Genomic DNA, 20,028 nt, shown 5'->3' on the forward strand with positions numbered 1-20,028 from the left:
TTTATACAATTATGAAGAAATAATTGATGTATCAAAGTTTGTGATGTTAGTGGTATGTTGTTTGATATCTTAATAGTCAGTAAACTAGATACGCCCATGGAGAATTGAACAGCTGGTCTCATACCAACACTGTCAGACAATTATTTGAATTAATCTCTCCATGTTGGACTGTTGCTGTTTTATCAGGTATTTTAGATAAACCCATGCCTTATTGCCATGTAAATCAAAACAAACTGTGTTTGGACACTTTACATGTCAGTCAGATAATCTCTTCTGGTCTAAGTGGGTGGATCTTGAACAGAGTAGGATACAATTTGGCTGAAAGTCAAAATTATATGTATTTTTTTCAGATGAACCACAGTGAAGTTTTTAGACAAAATGATTCATTTATTGTAAATGTGCTTTGAGGTTTGGAATGTGGCAGCACACACTGATCATAAGAACATTATTCATAATACAAAAGTTAATTTGAATCAATTTTACAGTACTCACAAATACTACCACTCCTTTTAACTTTGTGTTACACAAAAATAAAGTACTAAAAGAAATTAAAGATTAGTTCACTTTCAAATAAAATTTTCCTGATAAATTTACTCACCTCCATGTCATCGAAGATGTTCATGTCTTTCTTTCGTCAGTCGAAAAGAAATTAAGGTTTTTGAGGAAAACATTGCAGGATTATTCTCCATATAGTGGACTTCAATGGACTCCAAACGGTTCAAGGTCAAAATGACAGTTTCAGTGCAGCTTCAAAGGGCTTTAAACGATACCAGACGAGGAATAAGGGTCTTATCTAGTGAAAAGATCGGTCATTTAAAAAAAAAAAAAAAATGTAAATGTATAAATGTATATGCTTTATAAACACAAATTAATGGCTTGTACCTGCTTCTGCTTTCCGTATTCTCCAAAAAGCTTACGCTGCCTGTCCTACGCCTTCCCTATTCTACATACGGAAAAAAAACTAAACTGGCGCCGCGTTCGTTCTGTAAGTAGAATAGAGAAAGCGTAGGACATACAGCGTAAGCATTTTGGAGAATATGGAAAGTGGAAGTACGTTTAAGGCGTTCATTTGTGTTTATAAAGCATATACAGTTGTTTTTTTTCGAAAATGACTGATCGTTTCTCTAGATAAGACCCTTATTCCTCGTCTGGTATCATTTAAAGCCCTTTGAAGCTGGACTGAAACTAATTTTGCCCTTCAACCATCTGGAGGCCACTGAAGTCCACTATAAGGAGAATAATCCTGGAATTTTTTCATCAAAAATCTTCATTTCTTTTCGACTGAAGAAAGAAAGACATGAACATCTTGGATGACATGGGGGTGAGTAAATTATCAGGAAAATTTTATTTAAAAGTGAACTAATCCTTTAAAGCACACGAGGAGGAATGTGTCAGGACAACATGATTGCACTGAAAACAAGTAATTCTGCCAATACTATTCAAGTGAGAAATCATCCGGGACGGAATGAGTTCTCATCAAACGGAAGGGACGTGAAATGTAAATAATATCCATTTCCCGATCACTGCAATAAAGTGGCGAAGTGCCCTATATCTAATACAAATGTTTAAGAAATGTAGTCAAAAAAATTACAGTTCAAACATTTTCTCTATTTAGCAAAACCATTAGGATTGTCATAATGACTGTGCTGGACTCAGACTCAGAATAAAGGCAAGAGGTGTTTTGACAACTGACTGTTTGAGTGCTTGTCTGGATATAGGTGCTTTTGAAGGGACCTTGACATCACATCGTCATCCAGATCTCAATCACAATCACAATGATTGCTGTAAACCTCTTCAGTTTGTGTCAGTTGATTTGATGTGATTAGCAAAGTGTACAAAGTGTCGTGCAGGACAATTATTTGGTCCACAGACTTAACACTACATCAAAAACATTAGTACTCAGTCTTAAAGGAACAGTTCACCCAAAAATGAGGATTCTGTCATTTTCTCACCTTCACATCATTCCAAAAGAACATAAAAGGAGAAATTTTGAAAAATGTTCATGCTGCTTTTGATCCATTCATTGAAACAATGCAGTGATAAGCACCTGGAAACTCCTTGGAATATAGCACATAAGTTGTATTTGCTTTTTTGGAATCTCACTTCCTCAATTTTTTTGGGGGGGGTTTGAAACGACATGAAGCAAATGGTGACAGAATTGTGCAGAATATTTGGGTAAACTATTCCCATGTATCCTCCCTTGGCACTCTCTCATTCTCATTTCTCATTCACATTCATATATTACAGTACAATTTGGTGGCAGGCCTGCTGGTAACTCGTAGCATTGACAATATTGAACATATCCTTTCTCACAAAAGACAGGAAATTGCCCAGAGGGCACAGCGGCTGAGCAGAGCGTCGATTGTGGTCACGGCAGAAAGCTGTGTCAAAGGTCAAGTCCTCTCCGTTATAGAGAACACGAATAAACATATTGTCCAACCACTTTCCTCGTTTTCTATCATTCTTTCTCTCTTTGTCTTCGGGGCTACTCCACAGCTCAAACACTAGGCGGGCCGCAAACTTCGGAAATCCCGCTCCTTCCAGACCGAGCGCGCTTAGCAATGGCGCCATGGTTACATCATGAGCAGATGCTAAAGCGAAGGCTGCCTCTTCTTTACCTTTGCCCGTCTGGCTTTCTCTGGCGATCCTCTCCAATCGTGCTGCGGTCCGATTGAGGTATGGATGTGCCGCGAGCACAGCATAGCGACGATAAAGCCCCGCCTTCCGGCGCTCCAATTCGTCATCTTTCTGCTGCCGTCGAATCACAGCAAAGTGCTGTAGAGTAAGACACGCCCCCTCATCTAAAGCATTTGATGTAATCTGTGTGCTGGAGCATGGAAATGGAAGACCATGGCAAAAGTGACACAACAACGCATCCACCGGATTGGCCGCCCTCAGAGCCTTTGTGGCCACACCCAACGTCTTGGCCATGGTGACATACGTGCGCTCGAGTTCCGTGTCGGCGATCCTCTGGCGATACTGCCTGTGCTGCTCCTGGTCCAGGTACCGGTTGCGTGCGGGACAGTCGCACGAGGAGCCACAGAACAGCGTACTCCACTGCTGTCTAACAGTCAGCCTCGACCAATCGAAATGTGGCATGAAGCCGAAGAGGAAGGCCAGTCCACTCTGTAAGGTGCGGGTTTTACCTGTAGTCTCCACCCACAACTGCCGCGGCGACCAATCAGGAGTAATCAGATTGTGACGCTTGATGTAGGCCTGGCGAAGATGATCACCGTTTTTTAAGTGCTGTACGACTCCTGATAGAGAAAAAAAAGAGAAAGAAATATTAGTAAGCATGGACAATAACATTTTAGTATCTTTGAAATAATATTAGTTTTTATTAATAATTTGAATGTTTTTATATTTCTTGTTTTTATTTGAGTTTAAATTGTTGTTTTTGTTGTTGAGTTTTTATTCCAAATTTAGCTATTTTAGTACTTTAAAGGTGCCATAGAACGTCTTTTTAAAAGATGTAATATAAGTCTAAGGTGTCCCCTGAATGTGTCTGTGAAGTTTCAGCTCAAAATACTCCATAGATTTTTTTTTTTTTTTTTTTTTTTAACTACCTATTTTGGGGCATCATTAAATATGAGTCGATTTAGGCTGCGGCCCCTTTAATTCTCGTGCTCTCCGCCCCCGAGCTCACGGCTGCCTTAAAGAGCATAAACAAAGTTCACACAGCTAATATAACCCTCAAAATGGATCTATACAAAGTGTTCGTCATGCAGCATGTCTAATCGCATAAGTATAGTATTTATTTGGATGTTTACATTTGATTCTGAATGAGTTTGATAGTGCTCCGTGGCTAAAGCTAACATTACACACTGTTGGAGAGATTTATAAAGAATGAAGTTGTGCTTATGAATTATACAGACTGCAAGTGTTTAAATAATGAAAATAATGACTTGTCTTGTCTCCGTGAATACAGTAAGAAACAATGGTAACTTTAACCACATTTAACAGTACATTAGCAACATGCTAACGAAACATTTAGAAAGACAATTTACAAATATCACTAAAAATATCATGATATCATGGATCATGTCAGTTATTATTCCTCCATCTGCCATTTTTCGCTGTTGTTCTTGCTTGCTTACCTAGTCTGATGATTCAGCTGTGCACATCCAGACGTTTTGCCCTTGTCTAATGGCTTGAACATGGGCTGGCATATGCAAATATTGGGGTCGTACATATTAATGATCCCGACTGTTACAGTCGGTGTTATGTTGAGATTCGCCTGTTCTTCGGAGGTCTTTTAAACAAATGAGATTTACACAAGAATGAGGAAACAATGGTGTCTGAGACTCACTGTATGTCATTTCCATGTTCTGAAGTCTTGTTATTCAACTATGCCAAGATAAATTCAATTTTTAATTCTAGGGCACCTTTAAACTAAACAAAAATGAGAAATGTTGTCTTGGCAACTAAAAGAAATTAGATAAATTTACATGTTTTTTTATACTTTTTTTTCAGGTAACATTTTATTTTAAGTAGCACATTGTTTTGTGTGATTTTAGTTTTAGTTGATGATAATAACCCCGATTTACACCTAGAGAAAAAAAATATCGGTAAGACTTTATTTTAGGGTCTTTTAACTAGTTGCTTATTAGCATGCATATTACTAGAATATTGGCTATTTATTAGTACTTAATAAGCACATATTAATGCATGACCATATTCTACATTCTTAATCATACCCAATACCTAAACTTAACTACCTTACTAACTATTAATAAGCAGTAAATTGGGAGTTTATTGAGGGAAAAGTTGTAGTTAATAGTTTATACGTGTTCCCTATACTAAAGTGTTACCAAAATATATACATATTTCTTTGATTGTTGATATGTATCATTAAGTAATCACTTATTCAAAATAACTACCTGCTCAAGAGAGTATGCGATTTCGGACACAGCCTGTTGACTTGTTACCTGTCTGTGTAAGCTCTCCTATTTCACAGGTGCTGTGATTGGGTAATCGGGGCAGAGATCCAAGTGATGCGTCCCAGTGACCACGCCCACCGAGAGCCATGTGACTAATGAAGGAGGCCAAAAGGGCATGAGAGGGCTTTCTGCAAAATTACCATGAAAGATGCGTTTTAGTACTTATTTTAAATCAGAAATATATCTGATGCAATACATTCATGATTTTTTTTTTCTTTTTCAGATAAACAGTCTAAAAAAAACAGGATGCATCATAATGGCCAACAAGCATCTCTGAGGATCCATGTGAGAGTGTCATTACAAGATATATCCACAAGGGGGAGGTATGATAACATGTATGATATAAGCTAGAAAAGCCTTTAAATTTGACATGCTAATTTACATATGCATAAGGGACCTCTTTATAAGGAAAAGAGCTCAATAAAAAGGTCGATTAGCCTTTTGGTTGTTTATAAAAATGCAAATATTTACTTTCAGGAGTAAGTCTTTTGTTAGTCTGTAGTAAAATGATTAACATTTTAAAAACAATAAAATTCCAGATGTCTGCTACCAGCTTTGTTCTCGAAATGAATGCAACTACAATTACATGCATCATTTATATAATTATTGCAAGGATTTGATGCAGATCTAATGCAACTAAGGAGAAATCAAAACTAGTACTATATATAACATTTACATATATAAAATAATTAAATTTCATTATTATATGTACTATATGCAATAGACTCTGAGGTAAAGTTGATCATTTTTAATAGACGTCTGTTCAATACATTTCTTATTCTTTTTTTTTAGAAAACTGGAATTCAAGAAGATATTTCAATAACACTGTATGTTATGATATCGAACACAATGGGTATTATTTCCCTTTGCAGGCTGTTTTGAGCACACAGGAGATTTCTGAGCAGGGATTTCAGATGGATCACTCCATTTTATTATAATGCATCTTCATTTTTAAGTCAGAACCTGTCAGAGTATTATGGTCAGGTTAGGTCGGGTCATAAATCAGACCTCGACATTTAGATAGCAAGGTATGCGTGTATGTGAAGAACTACTGCGTGATAAAGAGAAAGAGACAGCAGGATTTATGGTTGAGGATTACTTTCTAATACATAAATCTCAGACATCATGGGAATATTATGGGTTGCTGTGCGTGATTAATAATACTTGCAATATTGTGAACAGCATTGGTCATGACATTGGTTAGAATACTACGATGAAACCATGGAAACACAACAATGTTATTTTAGGCAGCATTAGAGTGACTGTTCAATGCTGCTGTAACCACGGCGACACGGCTCAGGCATGGATAAAAGACAACGGTGGGAATTAAATATTAATCTGATAATGATTCAAAAACTCCATGAAAAGCACTAAACCTGATAAACACACACTAAACAAAACATAAGCCCACATTTACACACCAGTCACTGGTGGATATCAGTAAGATCAAAGAAAAAAATACAACCTTCTAATATGATGGACCAGGGAAGCATTTTAAAATGATGCATTCTGTGCCTTTTCAGTCATTTCATTATATATGTTAGATAGATAGATAGATAGATAGATAGATAGATAGATAGATAGATAGATAGATAGATAGATAGATAGATAGATAGATAGATAGATAGATAGATAGATAGATAGATAGATAGATAGATAGATAGATAGATAGATAGATAGATAGATAGATAGATAGATAGATAGATAGATAGATAGATAGATAGATAGATAGGATCACAGGTAGACAAGGGAGACACATTATCATTTACACCCGTTGTTTTAATCCGTCTCTTTTATCCGCTTTTAACCACTTCTGTCCTTATTTCTTTGAGGGGAGGGTTTATGGGCGGGTATATGTATGAGTTTTTTCAGATAATTTAATCTAGTGGATGAAATAAGCTCACGCAATTTACATATGAACGCAGCTGGAGACGATGGAAAAACATACGGAGCAGCAGCTTTCGTTTCTGCTCTGACAGCTGCGAGACCACACTGAACACGGTGAGTGTGTGTTAGAAATCAGGAATGGTGAGAGAACATTGTGCTTGGTACATTTTTCGTCTTCAAACCAAACTTGGGTCTTCAGCCTTTAAAGTTTAAACCCAGTCTGACTAGAGCTACATTTACATTTACATTTACGCATTTGGCAGACGCTTTTATCCAAAGCGACTTACATTGCATTATACTATACATTTGTATCTGAGTATGTGCAATCCCTGGGATCGAACCCATGACCTTGGCATTGTTAGTGCCATGCTCTAACCACTGAGCTACAGGAAAGAGCTCTTCCCATAATGTTTAAGCATTAGGTCAGTAGGCGGAGAGTAGGTGGTCTTTTGCGCTGTTCAAACTAGTGATTGACCGATATTGATTTTTTTCGAACCGATACAGATAATTTGTGTGTTTATGTGACTGATAACCGATATGCAGATATACTTATGTTTTTGACATGATTATAACACCACTAAACTGAACAAACCATTTTATTTATAACAATCACTCCCTCCTTGCATAGAAAACAAATCTTATTTATACACCAGTAAATTTTGTTAATTTTAGTCTTCATATTACAAAAATAATTGTATTTATAAAAAGCATCAGCAGCAACACTAATGTTAACACTAAGCAAAATAAATGTAGAATGTCTAATGTTTTTAAATGGAGAAAATAAATAAAAGACAGGAGTCATATCAACTTTGCAGAAATGCAACACTTCATTTTAAACTACAGTTTTAGATTTATAAGCTGTTTAATAGGCTAAAGAGTGAAGAATAATTCGCTGCATAATGTTAAATAACTGAATAATATTCTCTGGAATATTGGAATATAACAAACAAAACATCGTATTTTATTGCATTTCTCAACTGGTATGTCGATTCGCTGTAATGGCGATCCTGCGCGCAATTCTTAAAACACACACAAGATGGCGGCGTTTTTCGGTAAATCCGATATTGCAAAACCGTTATCCGATTATGGTAAAATGTTTAAATATCGGGGAAATTATTAGTAAATTGATATATCGGTCGATCTCTAGTTCAAACGCATTCACCCGCATGAGCATTTACACTACGAAAGCAATCCGGACGAATGCGTATTTAGCGCCATCCACTTGTGATTCGACCAAAATGCATCTTAATACCAGCTGTAAACAGGGCCATAGAAAGACAAAGATAGATAGATAGATAGATAGATAGATAGATAGATAGATAGATAGATAGATAGATAGATAGATAGATAGATAGATAGATAGATAGATAGATAGATAGATAGATAGATAGATAGATAGATAGATAGATAGATAGAGTTGGTCATCAGATCATTTACATTTGAATGTGTACCTCTTTTCTGATAGGGTGCAATCTATGGCGGGTTTCTTGGTTTTGGGGATGGAGTACAAAGGGAAACGGTCTCCATGCCGAATCATTACCTGGACCGACAGCAGCCTGTAGTCAGCCGGACTGTGACCTACGACACGCAAATACGTCACCACACGTCTGAGAGAGTCTTCAGGTGTGTGAGAAGGTAAAGGTGTGTTTCTTACCCTCCCAGCCGTGCTCGGTGAGGTTGGGGTAATTGCAGTACTGGTGTGTGTCTCTGATGGGGTCTGGGGCGGGTGGATCCGTATGGAGGACTGGATTCACACGCTTTCTGCTTTTACCAAGTGACCTTTGCTCTGCCACCGGATTGGTTGGAATGAGATGCACTAGGAATAGAAAGAAGGGAGTCATTAAGCACAAGCGCACACACTATTTCCAGCTTCTCAGTTCTGACCTCATTGAACAAACATTGAGTCTGCACAGTGCTGCAGATTGTTGAATTTTGGGAATTGCCATGGTGATGTGGGCAGAGGGAGGAGTCTGACAGGATATTAGCCACTGATTGACATCTAACAGAAATCCTTTGAATGTGACACACAGAAAAACACAAGACCAACATCTGGAGGTTTTTTTAAAATTTGAGCTACACATTAGGTACACATAAACAATCACAGCAACTCTCAAACGGGTTCATATTATGATAAATATTATTTTCTTTGAGGAAAGAGTAAACTGTACTATGAAAACCAATTTATTAAACCAGCCCAAGAGCATTTATACAAACTAACCTGTTTCACCCACATTATGAACAATTAAATTATGATTGTTTTTGACTCAAAAAACATTTGTGGATTTCAAAGAAAAGAAGTCAAATGTGAAAATAATAAAATGTACTATGTTTTGTAATAACGGCACCAAGTTAAGCCATGCATTGCTAACATTTTCATTATCCCTTATTATATAACAATACAATTTCGGCATAAATTAAAGCATAGGCAGATTTCTGGTAATGAGTTCCTTTTATTCAATTCACATTGAAAAATATTTATGCAAACATCAAAAAATAAAAAAAAACATTAGCATAGAAACAATAACTAAACTGTTCAATAAAACTAAACAAAATAAATGAATGTATGAATGGCATAGGGCTAAACAATAAACGCTTTATTAAAACTATTCGCAAACCAGCATTTCCAACTACTGATGTAACCAACCAGGAGTTAAACTCACCAGACAGAAGTATAACGGTTAGCTGGTTTATTCGCACAGCGACGGACATTGTGGAGATGTGAACGCGAGCATGTGTGTGTGTGTGTGTTTGTGCACCACATTCTGGTTTTAATTCAGCACTGACTTACTCCCTCCTGTAAAAGCAGTCCGACCAATCGCATGTTAGCTCAGAACTCTCAGCCAATCACAGAACATCTCTGTGTAGGCGCCGACCACACAAAGAGCTCTTTGTAGCGGAGTATAGTGTACAAGAAAAATCACACACACCTAAGCACAAATACAACAGACACAAATCAAACAGGGCAGACAGCGTTTACATTGCCGTTCAAGGCTGATATTGTGTGTTGTTGACATTGCGATGACTGACAGAAACCCACAATTCACCGGGATAAGAACCAGTCCTCTTTCATCCTTCTCTCCTTCTCATTTTCAATGTAAAGCTTCTTTCTCTCCGTCTGCTTGTTAGTCTCTACAGACCTGGAGCCTCTTTCTTTAAAAGTGCATCAGTCATGCTTGAGTGAACTGAAGTGAAGAGAGAGAGAGGATAATCTAAGACTCGGTTCTGTCCTACATTCAGACAGCTTTTTGCTCTTGTTGGAGATACCACAAAGGAGGGAATGAATTAGTAATGACCTCACACAGGGTGAAAGAAACAGGCATCGTGAGGAAGGCAGGATGACAAACGTAATGACAACACACATCAGACCAAAAACCACATTTAGGCATTTAAGATGCTTAAAATGCCATTGCAATAGATGAGCTAAGACTAAGCAACTGGTCTCAAGGTGGATGCATAACATGGTACGTTTTATGGTGTGTTCACACTTGTAGTTCGGTTCGCTTAGTTCTTTTGGTCATGACCAAAAAAAGAAAATGATACATTTAGTCCTGGTTCACTAGTGTTCACACAGTCATTTTATTCTAGATAAAATGAGATTTTTTTTGGTTTCAAATAGAGATCACGATTCTCCCACGATTCTGATTATGCAACCAAACAAAATAACATGCAATTTACAAAAGGTTCTGACAAAATATAAATTGCTGACTCTAATTGCTGGAAAATGTTTGAATTAATTATTTAAAAATGTTTTTGAATGAATTCAATGACTCATTAATACATGTTTCATTGCTGGATGAATCAGTGTTTTTGAACAAATCTTTTGAATGAATGATTCAAAGACAAATACATTTTTAACAATCAGTTGTCGCCAACTAGTGGAATCAGATGTAATTGTTACAACCGTTATTTGACGTGTTAAGTTCGTTTCAAAAGGTAGCTTGCTCTATTTTGTTCGCCATCATAGACATCTGCGTTTAAATACTAACTTAAAACTTATATCTCAGTACTTCTGTGATAATGTGAATATTTGTAACACAGAAATAACTAATGTGTGATTCAAAATGGTTCTGGCAGCACAAGCACAGATTTGAGCGTTCTGGTATGATTTTGTCAAAGGTTTAATAGATCGGGAACGGGAGAATCGTTGTCATTACTAAAGTAGGATCGTGTGGGTGCTTGAATCGAGATCGCGATCTTTTTACGATTAATCGTGCAGCTCTAACACAGTCATTTTTTAACCAAAAAAAAACAAAAAAAACAACAGCTTTTATTACGTATAATTGTTGAAAATCCAAAACAGTGTTGTGTGCTGGGCTAAATCTGATCTTTGTATGTACATACATATGATGGTATATGATGGAGCGGACAACTCATGAAGAGCTTAAAAATTGTCTAAAGGAGTCAAAACGGTGGCAGGAATCCCTCCGTCAGACACACAAACAAAGATCTGCTGCAAGGAGATTCGGTTCTGACGCCTGTATTGAACTATGATGGACAACATTGCAACTATGACAAGAAAAAAAAAAGGTATGCTTGAGCATTCTGTCCTTTTTAGGGTCGCATCTTCTGACATCATGTCCTGTTCTTGGTTTGTTTACATGTCTTTGGTCCGTGTTGCGTTCATATTTCAGTTGAACCACACCAGAGTTTTTCTGGAAGCGAACCGAGACCCATTTTTTTTTAGGTGTCTCCGTCTGCTTGTTTGGTGCGCACCAAGGTTCGGATGGTATCGTTCACACTTATTCAAATGAAAAGCATTAACAGAGCAATCACACCAGAATCCATTTTAAAGGATTAGTTCACTTTAAAATGAAAATTAGCCCAAGCTTTACTCACTCTCAAGCCATCCTAAAATTTAAAATTTCCTGATAATTTACTCACCCCCATGTCACCCAAGATGTCCATGTCCTTCTCTCTTCAGTCGAAAAGAAATTAAGGTTTTTAAGGATTATTCTCCTTTTAGTGGACTTCAATGGAATCCAAACAGATGGAGGTCAAAATTACAGTTTCAGTGCAGCTTCAAATTGTTCTACACGATCCCAGATGAGGAATAAGGGTATTATCTAGAGAAACCATCACTCATTTTCTAAAAAAAAAAAAAAAAAATATATATATATATACATTTTAACCATAAATGCTCATCTTGAACTGTTCATTTGATGAGCATGATGAGCATTTATGGTTAAAATGTATAAAATGTTGTTTATTTTTTTAGAAAATGAGCAATGATTTCTTTAGATAAGACCGGATGTGTCTCATACGTTCTGAAAAGTGAAGCCACGGGCTCTTTGATCGCCCCCTGGAGGCTGGATGCAGTACAGGTCATAAACCCCGCCCTCTCAATGCAGTCGAATGAGACTTCAGTGAAAACTTAAAAATAAATTCTGCTTCAAATAAAACTTTCTGAAAGATGGTTTTGGTCATTTAAGGTAGTTATCACACTGATATATATTCAATTGTTCGTTTTTGTGATGATTTAGATTTTAGCTAGCAATTTGATTCTATAAAAACGGGGCGTGTCGTCATGATTCGAAGTTGATTGACAGGTTTTCTGAGGACTGTCGGAGCTTCGAGGGGAGATTGAAGATGTATTAACTAACTGCTAATTTTCGATTTCTTTGTCATTAACACCAACAAAATGAGTTGTTCAGCAGTAAACTGTACTAACCGACCTACAGGATCTGACGGATCACTGAACTTTTTTTCTGTAACATCAAATGTGGGCGTTATAAGCTAATTAATAAATGTTATTAGTTAAGATAACACACCTAATGTTAACCATGTCGGGAAAAAGAAGGTGATCGTTATCTGGCAGTTACTTATTATTTTTATGGGTATAAAATAATAATTAGCAGGACAAAACTAATGATAGCTTACTCTAATTACAGCAATCGATCTCCTGTAAAGTTAGTTGAACTTGATTTAAAATGGCAGGACCGTTTCTGACGATTTAGAGTTGTTTCTAGTGGCATATTATATTGATTTTATCTACTGAATTTGCTGTTTCAAAAATATTATTGCTCTATAAACAGAATAGCCTATTATTTTATAGGTAGACTTTTAAATTGTGTATAATTTTTATAGTCTATTTAAAATACTAGAATGATGACGCAGTCGTCTGGGCGGAAGTTTGATATCGCGACTCCGCCTCCGGCTCAACTGACGATTCCTTCTGCGCACGCCCAGGCTCCAAACTTTTTTTTTTTTGACGTATTTGCGTAACGTTGCGTAACGTGTCAGCGCCCATTCATCAGCCCATTTTGGCTTCAGTTCAATACAATGGAAGGAAGCAACGTTGCGTCGTCCATCTTTTTTTACAGTCTATGGATAAGGCCCTTATTCCTCATCTGGGATCGCGTAGAACGCCTTGAAGCTGCAATGAAACTGTAATTTTGACCTTCAGCCGTTTGGGCTCCTTTGAAGTCCACTATATGGAGAAAAATCCTGGAATGTTTTCATCAAAAACCTTAATCTCTTTTCGACTGAAGAGAGAAAGACATGGACATCTTGGATGACATGGGGGTGAGTAAATTATCAGGAAATATTAATTTGAAAGTGAACTAATCCTGACCAAAACCAACCCAACCCTTATGATGGATGGATGCACTTTCTTTAGCTTCATACTCGTTGTTTCTTATTCACTTCCATTATAAAGCTTAGATGCATCAGGATATTCATAAATATAACTCTGATTGTGTTCATCAGAAAGAAGAAAATCATATACAACTAGAATGGCTTGAAGGTGAGTAAATCATGAGGTAATTTTCATTTTAAAATGGAATAATCCTTTAATTAAACCTGCCAAGAGTGAACACCTCCTTAAGGACTTCATGTCTGAACACAACAAAAACTTGGTTCTCATACACTGTCCAGGTATATCCTTTTGTTCAGACTGAGCTGTGATTGGCTGTGGGATGCAGGGGGAGGATTTTAAGAGGATCACTGACCAATCCCTGCTCACATTGTCCATAAAAAAGTCATGTTTGGTTTCATTCGAGTTGGTTTTGCAAATTCTTACCATCTGTGCTGTTAAATGACTAAATTAGCAGGATTTCCCTGTAGCTGTCACTGTGACATGAACTGGGGCTGGTTTCTAAGTTACAGATAACCACAGTCCTCAGTGAAAGAGGATTTTCAGTCAAGGACATGGGACACCTGGGTCTAATCTGGGAATAATCTGTCTCAAAATCCAATCTTACTGACCCTTATATTATAAAGATACATAAACATTTCTCTACTGCAAATCATTTTCTCACTAATGACTTTAGGACCTCGAGGTTTGTTGACTGCTCGGTTTCAGGTTTTAAAAATATATCATGTAAACATGATATGATTCCAGCGACTGCATTTAGACGGTCTAAATCAACCGTCTGTGAAGTATCATCCAAGTGTCAGCTAGTGGCCCCAACTTCTGCTGGGTTAACAAGCTCATATAAATGTGCTCAGAGGTCAAAGAGTCTGTACTTGAAAATTCAACTATCTATTTTCTAAATGCATGTTACAAAGTGTGAGCCATTTAAATTTTATTTTTATGTTTTGAACTCCAATTGTTTAAATCTTTTGATTTATATGCTGTTTATGGTTTTATGATCACATTATTTTACATGTACACAAGCAATGCTTCTATCGCTTGTTTCTGCTTCTTCGTCTGTGTTTGTTCTGGAGATTTTGTACTCGTTCAGAAGATGTGTAATAGCGCCCCCCACAGTATAACAGTGAAAACATGGGTTGCTGGAAAATTCCGTCATTGGCGGGAAAGTGTGCCATGTTTGATGGAAAATTCCATCAATGGCGGGGAGGCGTTGTGGCATAAATGACGGAAATTCCACCAATGACGGGGAAGCGTTGTGTCATAAATGATGGAAAATTTAGTCAATGCCGAGGAAGCGTTGTGTCATAAATGATGGAAAGTTCTGTAAATGGCGGGAAAGCATTGTAACATAAATGATGGAAAATTTCATAAATGGCGGGAAGGCGTTGTGTCATAAATTGACAGATAATTCCATCAATGGCAGGGAAGCGTAGTGTCATAAATTACGCAAATGGCGGGAAAGCATTGTGTCATAAATGACGGAAAATTATGTCACTGGCAGAGAAGCGCTGTGTCATAAATGTTGGAAAATTGGTTAACAGTGGGAAAATGTTGTGTCAGAAATGTCAGAAAATTCCATAAATGGCGGGAAAGTGTTGTGTCATAAATGATGGAAAATTTCATCAATGCCGGGAAGTGTTGTGTCATAAATGATGGAAAATTTCATCAATGCCGGGAAGTGTTGTGTCATAAATGATGGAAAATTTCATCAATGCCGGGGAAGTGTAGGGTCATAAATAATGGAAAATTCAATCAATGGTGTGGAAAAGCTTTTTTGTCATAAATGATGGGAAATTCCATTAAAAAAAGGGTTGAAAAAAAGTGCTAATCAAAAAAGTGTGAAAGTGTTAATCAAAATGTCATAACTGGACCTTCCAATGAAAAGGCACACTTCTATCAGGTGATGTATGCAGGACTTCTCCAGTCATTTATTCTGATTTCACCCCACCCTTTCAGTTCTGCTTTTACCTACCTCCAATTTTAACTCAACATCCAATCAACAGCTGGTGCATAGAACCAAGTCCTCGTCCTCCTTTTTTTTCTTTTTTTCTCTTCTCTTTTACATTACAATGCATAAGAAAATATTTGTCGTTTCTTCCATTTCATTGTGACTTTAATATTGTTTGACATTCTTTGCAGTGTATCAGGCAGAAGCCATTTCATTTAATGCGTTGCTTTATTCTTTTCTTTCTTCAGTGGAAGAAAGGATCTTAGATTAGTGGTTCCCAGAATGCTAAATTACACGTATGTTTGTTGGACAAGCACCATCATGTACCCTGGAGTTAATTTAAGTACAATGGTATATTTCAAAACACTACCACAGTACTTTTTTGTAGATGTTTAAGTATTGGTCATTGAAAAACCCATATTGACTGACCAAAAATCTGAATATTGAGGGAGTTCATGGTGGCCTAGCATGGTAATACCATGGTATTCAACCAAAGTATCACAGTATTTCTATAGTGCTGCCACCGTACTGTTTTGTAAGAGTATATATAGACACTCTTTGTATTTTTTATTGATTTTATTGGTTAATTTAAAAAAAAAAATCCCTTAAAATTGTGTTCTACTGAAAAAGGGAAAATCCTGATATATATAGCACGTCTTCAAGGGAAATGCCTTTGTTTAGTGTGGTGAATGCAGTCTAATTGAGACCATATTCCCACTGGAATTACAAAACACACACAAGCACATAACAAGAATGTAAATACAATCCAGCGGCGGTTATATTCCCACCTGACACACTAAACATACAAACACCACAATCCCCAGGGAAACCTTACAGTATGTATGAATAGCTGTAAGTTCATACAGAGGAAACGTGACTGAAATCATACATTGTGGTTCACTTACAATACTGCAAGCTGAAACTCAGCACCGCCAGCAGCGCACCCACCACCAGCACCAGGATGAAACGGCTCCGTGCCAGCATTGTCCTGTGATTGGTTCGGACACCTGTCCATCAGCCATACATGCACAGCTTCCTTGCTGTCACCTGGGAAATAAAGAGCGACAGAAACTTAATATTGCACAATAACACAGCATTACTAGGAGTTGCACTGCTTAACAAAAGACATGTCTGAGATGTTACAAGGACTCAACACAAACACAGTAATGAAACCTCAACAGTGCTGCTGGTTTCCCTTTTATAAACGTATTGCAGACACAACTAGTATGTTGAAACACCAACGGACAACACTACACACAGCACCAGCAAACAACGTGTAATTTACCCCAGTCGCAGAAAGCAGAAACTGTTATTAACTCTAAATACAGATAATAGCTGTGCCTTTAAATTCATTCCTACAACAAGCTTTTTGACCAAATCTGAAGCACACACACAAACACACACATCTGATGAACTGAGCAGATGTTTAAAGCCACCATAGGCCACATCATGAAAGCATTAAACCACGCTTCCTTGACTACACCCTTCACTCCTCTGCAGCGCACATGAAAACAAATATGCATTGACATTTACGAAGTGTTACAAGTTTTCAGCTGCAGCTTGGGTTTGTCACCTTTCTTTTCCTTCTTTAAATAAAACAATGCAAACCCCTGTGACTTTTTTGACAAGCATTGTGAGCAGTCTCTTGTAGCATGACATGCCATACTGCATCTAAAACTAGTTGAATTTTTCTGTAATTATTATTCATGTCATTTTATGACCCCATTTTAAAGAAGAGAGGACATGAAATATTCATACTTTCAAAATTTGTCACACAACCCACGCAGGATTATTTAAATGAATTAGTGAAGGCTAAAGCGATTCAAAAAGCAAATTCATACAGAGAAAGGCTTGAATACACCCTCTTTTATAATGAACATGTTTTCAGTTTCTGAAATACAAGGAACCATTCTGTCATGTGACAAGAAAACTATAAAACACACCCTTGAAGACCCTCAGTGACTCAAGGTCATCGAGTTCATTATGTGAAAAGAAATGCTTTGTTCAAGCGAAAGTGATATTCATTCACATCTTAAAACATATGCTATATAAAAATGATAAAGATGTATATTATTTTGTGCCTTATTATACCACTTTTTTTTGTAAAAACAAAATTATTATGTATAAACCCAAGTGTTGGGTGTGCTTAATAAGTAATCTAGTTACTGTAATTTAATTACTTTTCCCTTGAAAAAGTAAGGTATTACTCTTAATTGTTCTGTAATTTAATTAGTTACTTGTGATATAATTGCATTAAATACTGTACAGACTATACAACAAAAACAATAATGGATTTAACACCAAAATTTAATGTTAAAATGTATGTTTTTAATGTAACCTCCCTTTATGCACTTTGGTCAGTTAATAACTTAAGCAACTATGCATTGTTTATTTGAAAGAATCAGAGCAGTTTCAACTGGTAGATTGATGCTTAGTAACAAGTAATCCAATACTTTTTAGAAAGAGTAATCTAATTACACGGTTTAAGATGTAATAAATAGGCTACACATGTTCAATTTAACCTATAATCTTGATACTGAAAAAACAAAGCCCATGTTATTTGGCATCTACTCAAGTCAAGTAACGTTATATGGAGTATATTAGATGACAGCTCGCCTTTAATAATAAAGCAGTTTTCGCAATAAATGTCTCTGTCTGAAAGTGTTTAAATGCTGGAAGGACAGTTTACCTTCAAATAATGTCCATCTGTCGTGTTATGCGAGTGAAGATGGTCAGTTTATGATCTTAAAAGAGTCTTCAGAAATCGCGCAAAGGAAAAGAATGAGAAGAATGCATGGAAAAGTGCATAAGGAATAATGAATCTGTAAGCAGCGAGATCAGCTGCAGCAGATCAAACACATGCACAGACACGTCACGACACGAGAAGAGGGAAACCCGCTTTACCTGACCGAACAGAGACCAGTTATTCCGTGCAGAGGAGTCGATCCGAGCGATAATCCATCTGTCCGTAGCGAACGATAGACTCAACCCTGCTGCGATCCTCTCTGCTGCTCTCCTAACAATATAAACCCAGTGTGTGTGTGTGTGTGTGTGTGTGTGTCAGTCATTGTTGAGTTTTGCTGCTCCCTCTGTTGGTCATAGAAGGTCAAAGACGTTGTTGTGGGTCCATGTCTAGGTCTGTCTATCAGGAACTCTGTGAATGTGTGTAGAGATGGCCTAATTCCTCACTAATATAGTGAAGTGATACATTATAAAAAACAATTTGTGATGACATATAAGGTTTTTGATTGAAAAAGAAGAAAAATTGTTATGTTTAGGAGTAGAGCAAAGGAACCCAGGTGAAAAAATACTCTATAGCAAATACTTTTTAAACCATACTATAGTAAAGTACTTGAATTCATGTATTGTGGTAATTCTATAGTTGCTGTGATAATATAACAAATATAGTAATATAAACAATTGACTTTACCCAATAGTGTAAGTTTTCTACAACTTTAGGGTATATTATACTACAATATACACTATAGTTTACTGTAGTAAAAACTAAAGTATACTACAGTATTTATAACAGTTCACTATAGTTGATACTACAGTATGCTGTAGCATTCATTAACGAAGTGTTGTGAATACTATAATATATACAGTATACTAAAATTTAGTATGGTTCAAAAACACTATAGTATTTGCTATAGAGTATTTTTTCACTGGGGAACAAAAAAAAAAAAAAGGCTAATTTTCCAACTCCCCTAGAGTTAAACAGTTGAGTTTTACCGTTTTTGAATCCATTCTGCCAATATCCGGGTCTGGCGGTACCACTTTTAGCATAGCTTAGCATAGTTCATTGAATCTGATTAGACCGTTAGCATCTCGCTCAAAAAAATGACCAGAGTTTCGATATTTTTCCTATTTAAAGGGTTAGTTCACCCAAAAATGACAATTCTGTCATTTATTTATTACCCTCATGCCGTTCCACACCCGTAAGACCTTCATTAATCTTCGGAACACAAATTAAGATATTTTAGTTGAAATCCGATGGCTCCGTGAGGCCTGCATAGGGAGTAATGACATTTCCTCTCTCAAGATCCACAAAGGTACTAAAAACATATTTAAATCAGTTCATGTGAGTACAGTGGTTCAATATTAATATTATAAAGTGACGAGAATATTTTTGGAGCACCAAAAATAACAAAAGAACGACTTATATAGTGATGTCCGATTTCAAAACACTGCTTCAGGAAGCTTCGGAGCACAAATGAATCAGTGTGTCGAATCTGCTGTTCGGTGCGCCAAAGTCACGTGATTTCAACCGTTGGGCAGTTTGACACACGATCTGAATCATGATTCGATACACTGATTCATTTATGCTCTGATGCTTCCTGAAGCAGTGTTTTGAAGTCGCCCATCACTATATAAGTTATTATTTTGGTTTTTTTGGCACTCCAAAAATATTCTCGTCGCTTCATAATATTTATATTGAACCACTGTACTCACATGAACTGATTTAAATATGTTTATAGTACATTAATGGATCTTGAGAGAGGAAATGTCATTGCTCCCTATGCAGGCGCCTCACGGAGCCATCGGATTTCAACTAAAATAACTTAATTTGTGTTCCGAAGATTAACGAAGGTCTTACGGGTGTGGAACGGCATGAGGGTGAGTAATTAATGACAGAATTTTCATTTTTGGGTGAACTAACC

At 36.8% G+C, this 20,028-nt stretch overlaps 1 protein-coding gene across 2 annotated transcripts; it reads right to left on the reverse strand.

The window, feature by feature from the left end:
• Nucleotides 1–1,281: 1,281 nt before the first annotated feature.
• pxylp1 (2-phosphoxylose phosphatase 1) lies at nt 1,282–18,401 on the reverse strand. Of its 2 annotated transcripts, XM_067365627.1 has the most exons (6): nt 18,272–18,401; nt 16,273–16,414; nt 8,482–8,643; nt 8,279–8,405; nt 4,929–5,068; nt 1,282–3,257 (listed from the first exon to the last, which is right to left on the reverse strand). In XM_067365627.1, the coding sequence occupies exons 2-6, from the start codon at nt 16,349–16,351 to the stop codon at nt 2,242–2,244; spliced, it is 1,524 nt and encodes a 507-aa protein (XP_067221728.1). In that variant the 5' UTR covers nt 16,352–16,414; nt 18,272–18,401; the 3' UTR covers nt 1,282–2,241. The 2 variants fall into 2 exon arrangements, with proteins under 2 accessions (XP_067221728.1, XP_067221729.1); XM_067365628.1 differs by lacking the exons at nt 16,273–16,414; nt 18,272–18,401 and adding an exon at nt 9,488–9,574.
• Nucleotides 18,402–20,028: the final 1,627 nt, after the last annotated feature.

This window comes from Chanodichthys erythropterus, chromosome 17 (assembly GCF_024489055.1).
Source record: "Chanodichthys erythropterus isolate Z2021 chromosome 17, ASM2448905v1, whole genome shotgun sequence".
NCBI lineage: Eukaryota > Metazoa > Chordata > Actinopteri > Cypriniformes > Xenocyprididae > Chanodichthys > Chanodichthys erythropterus.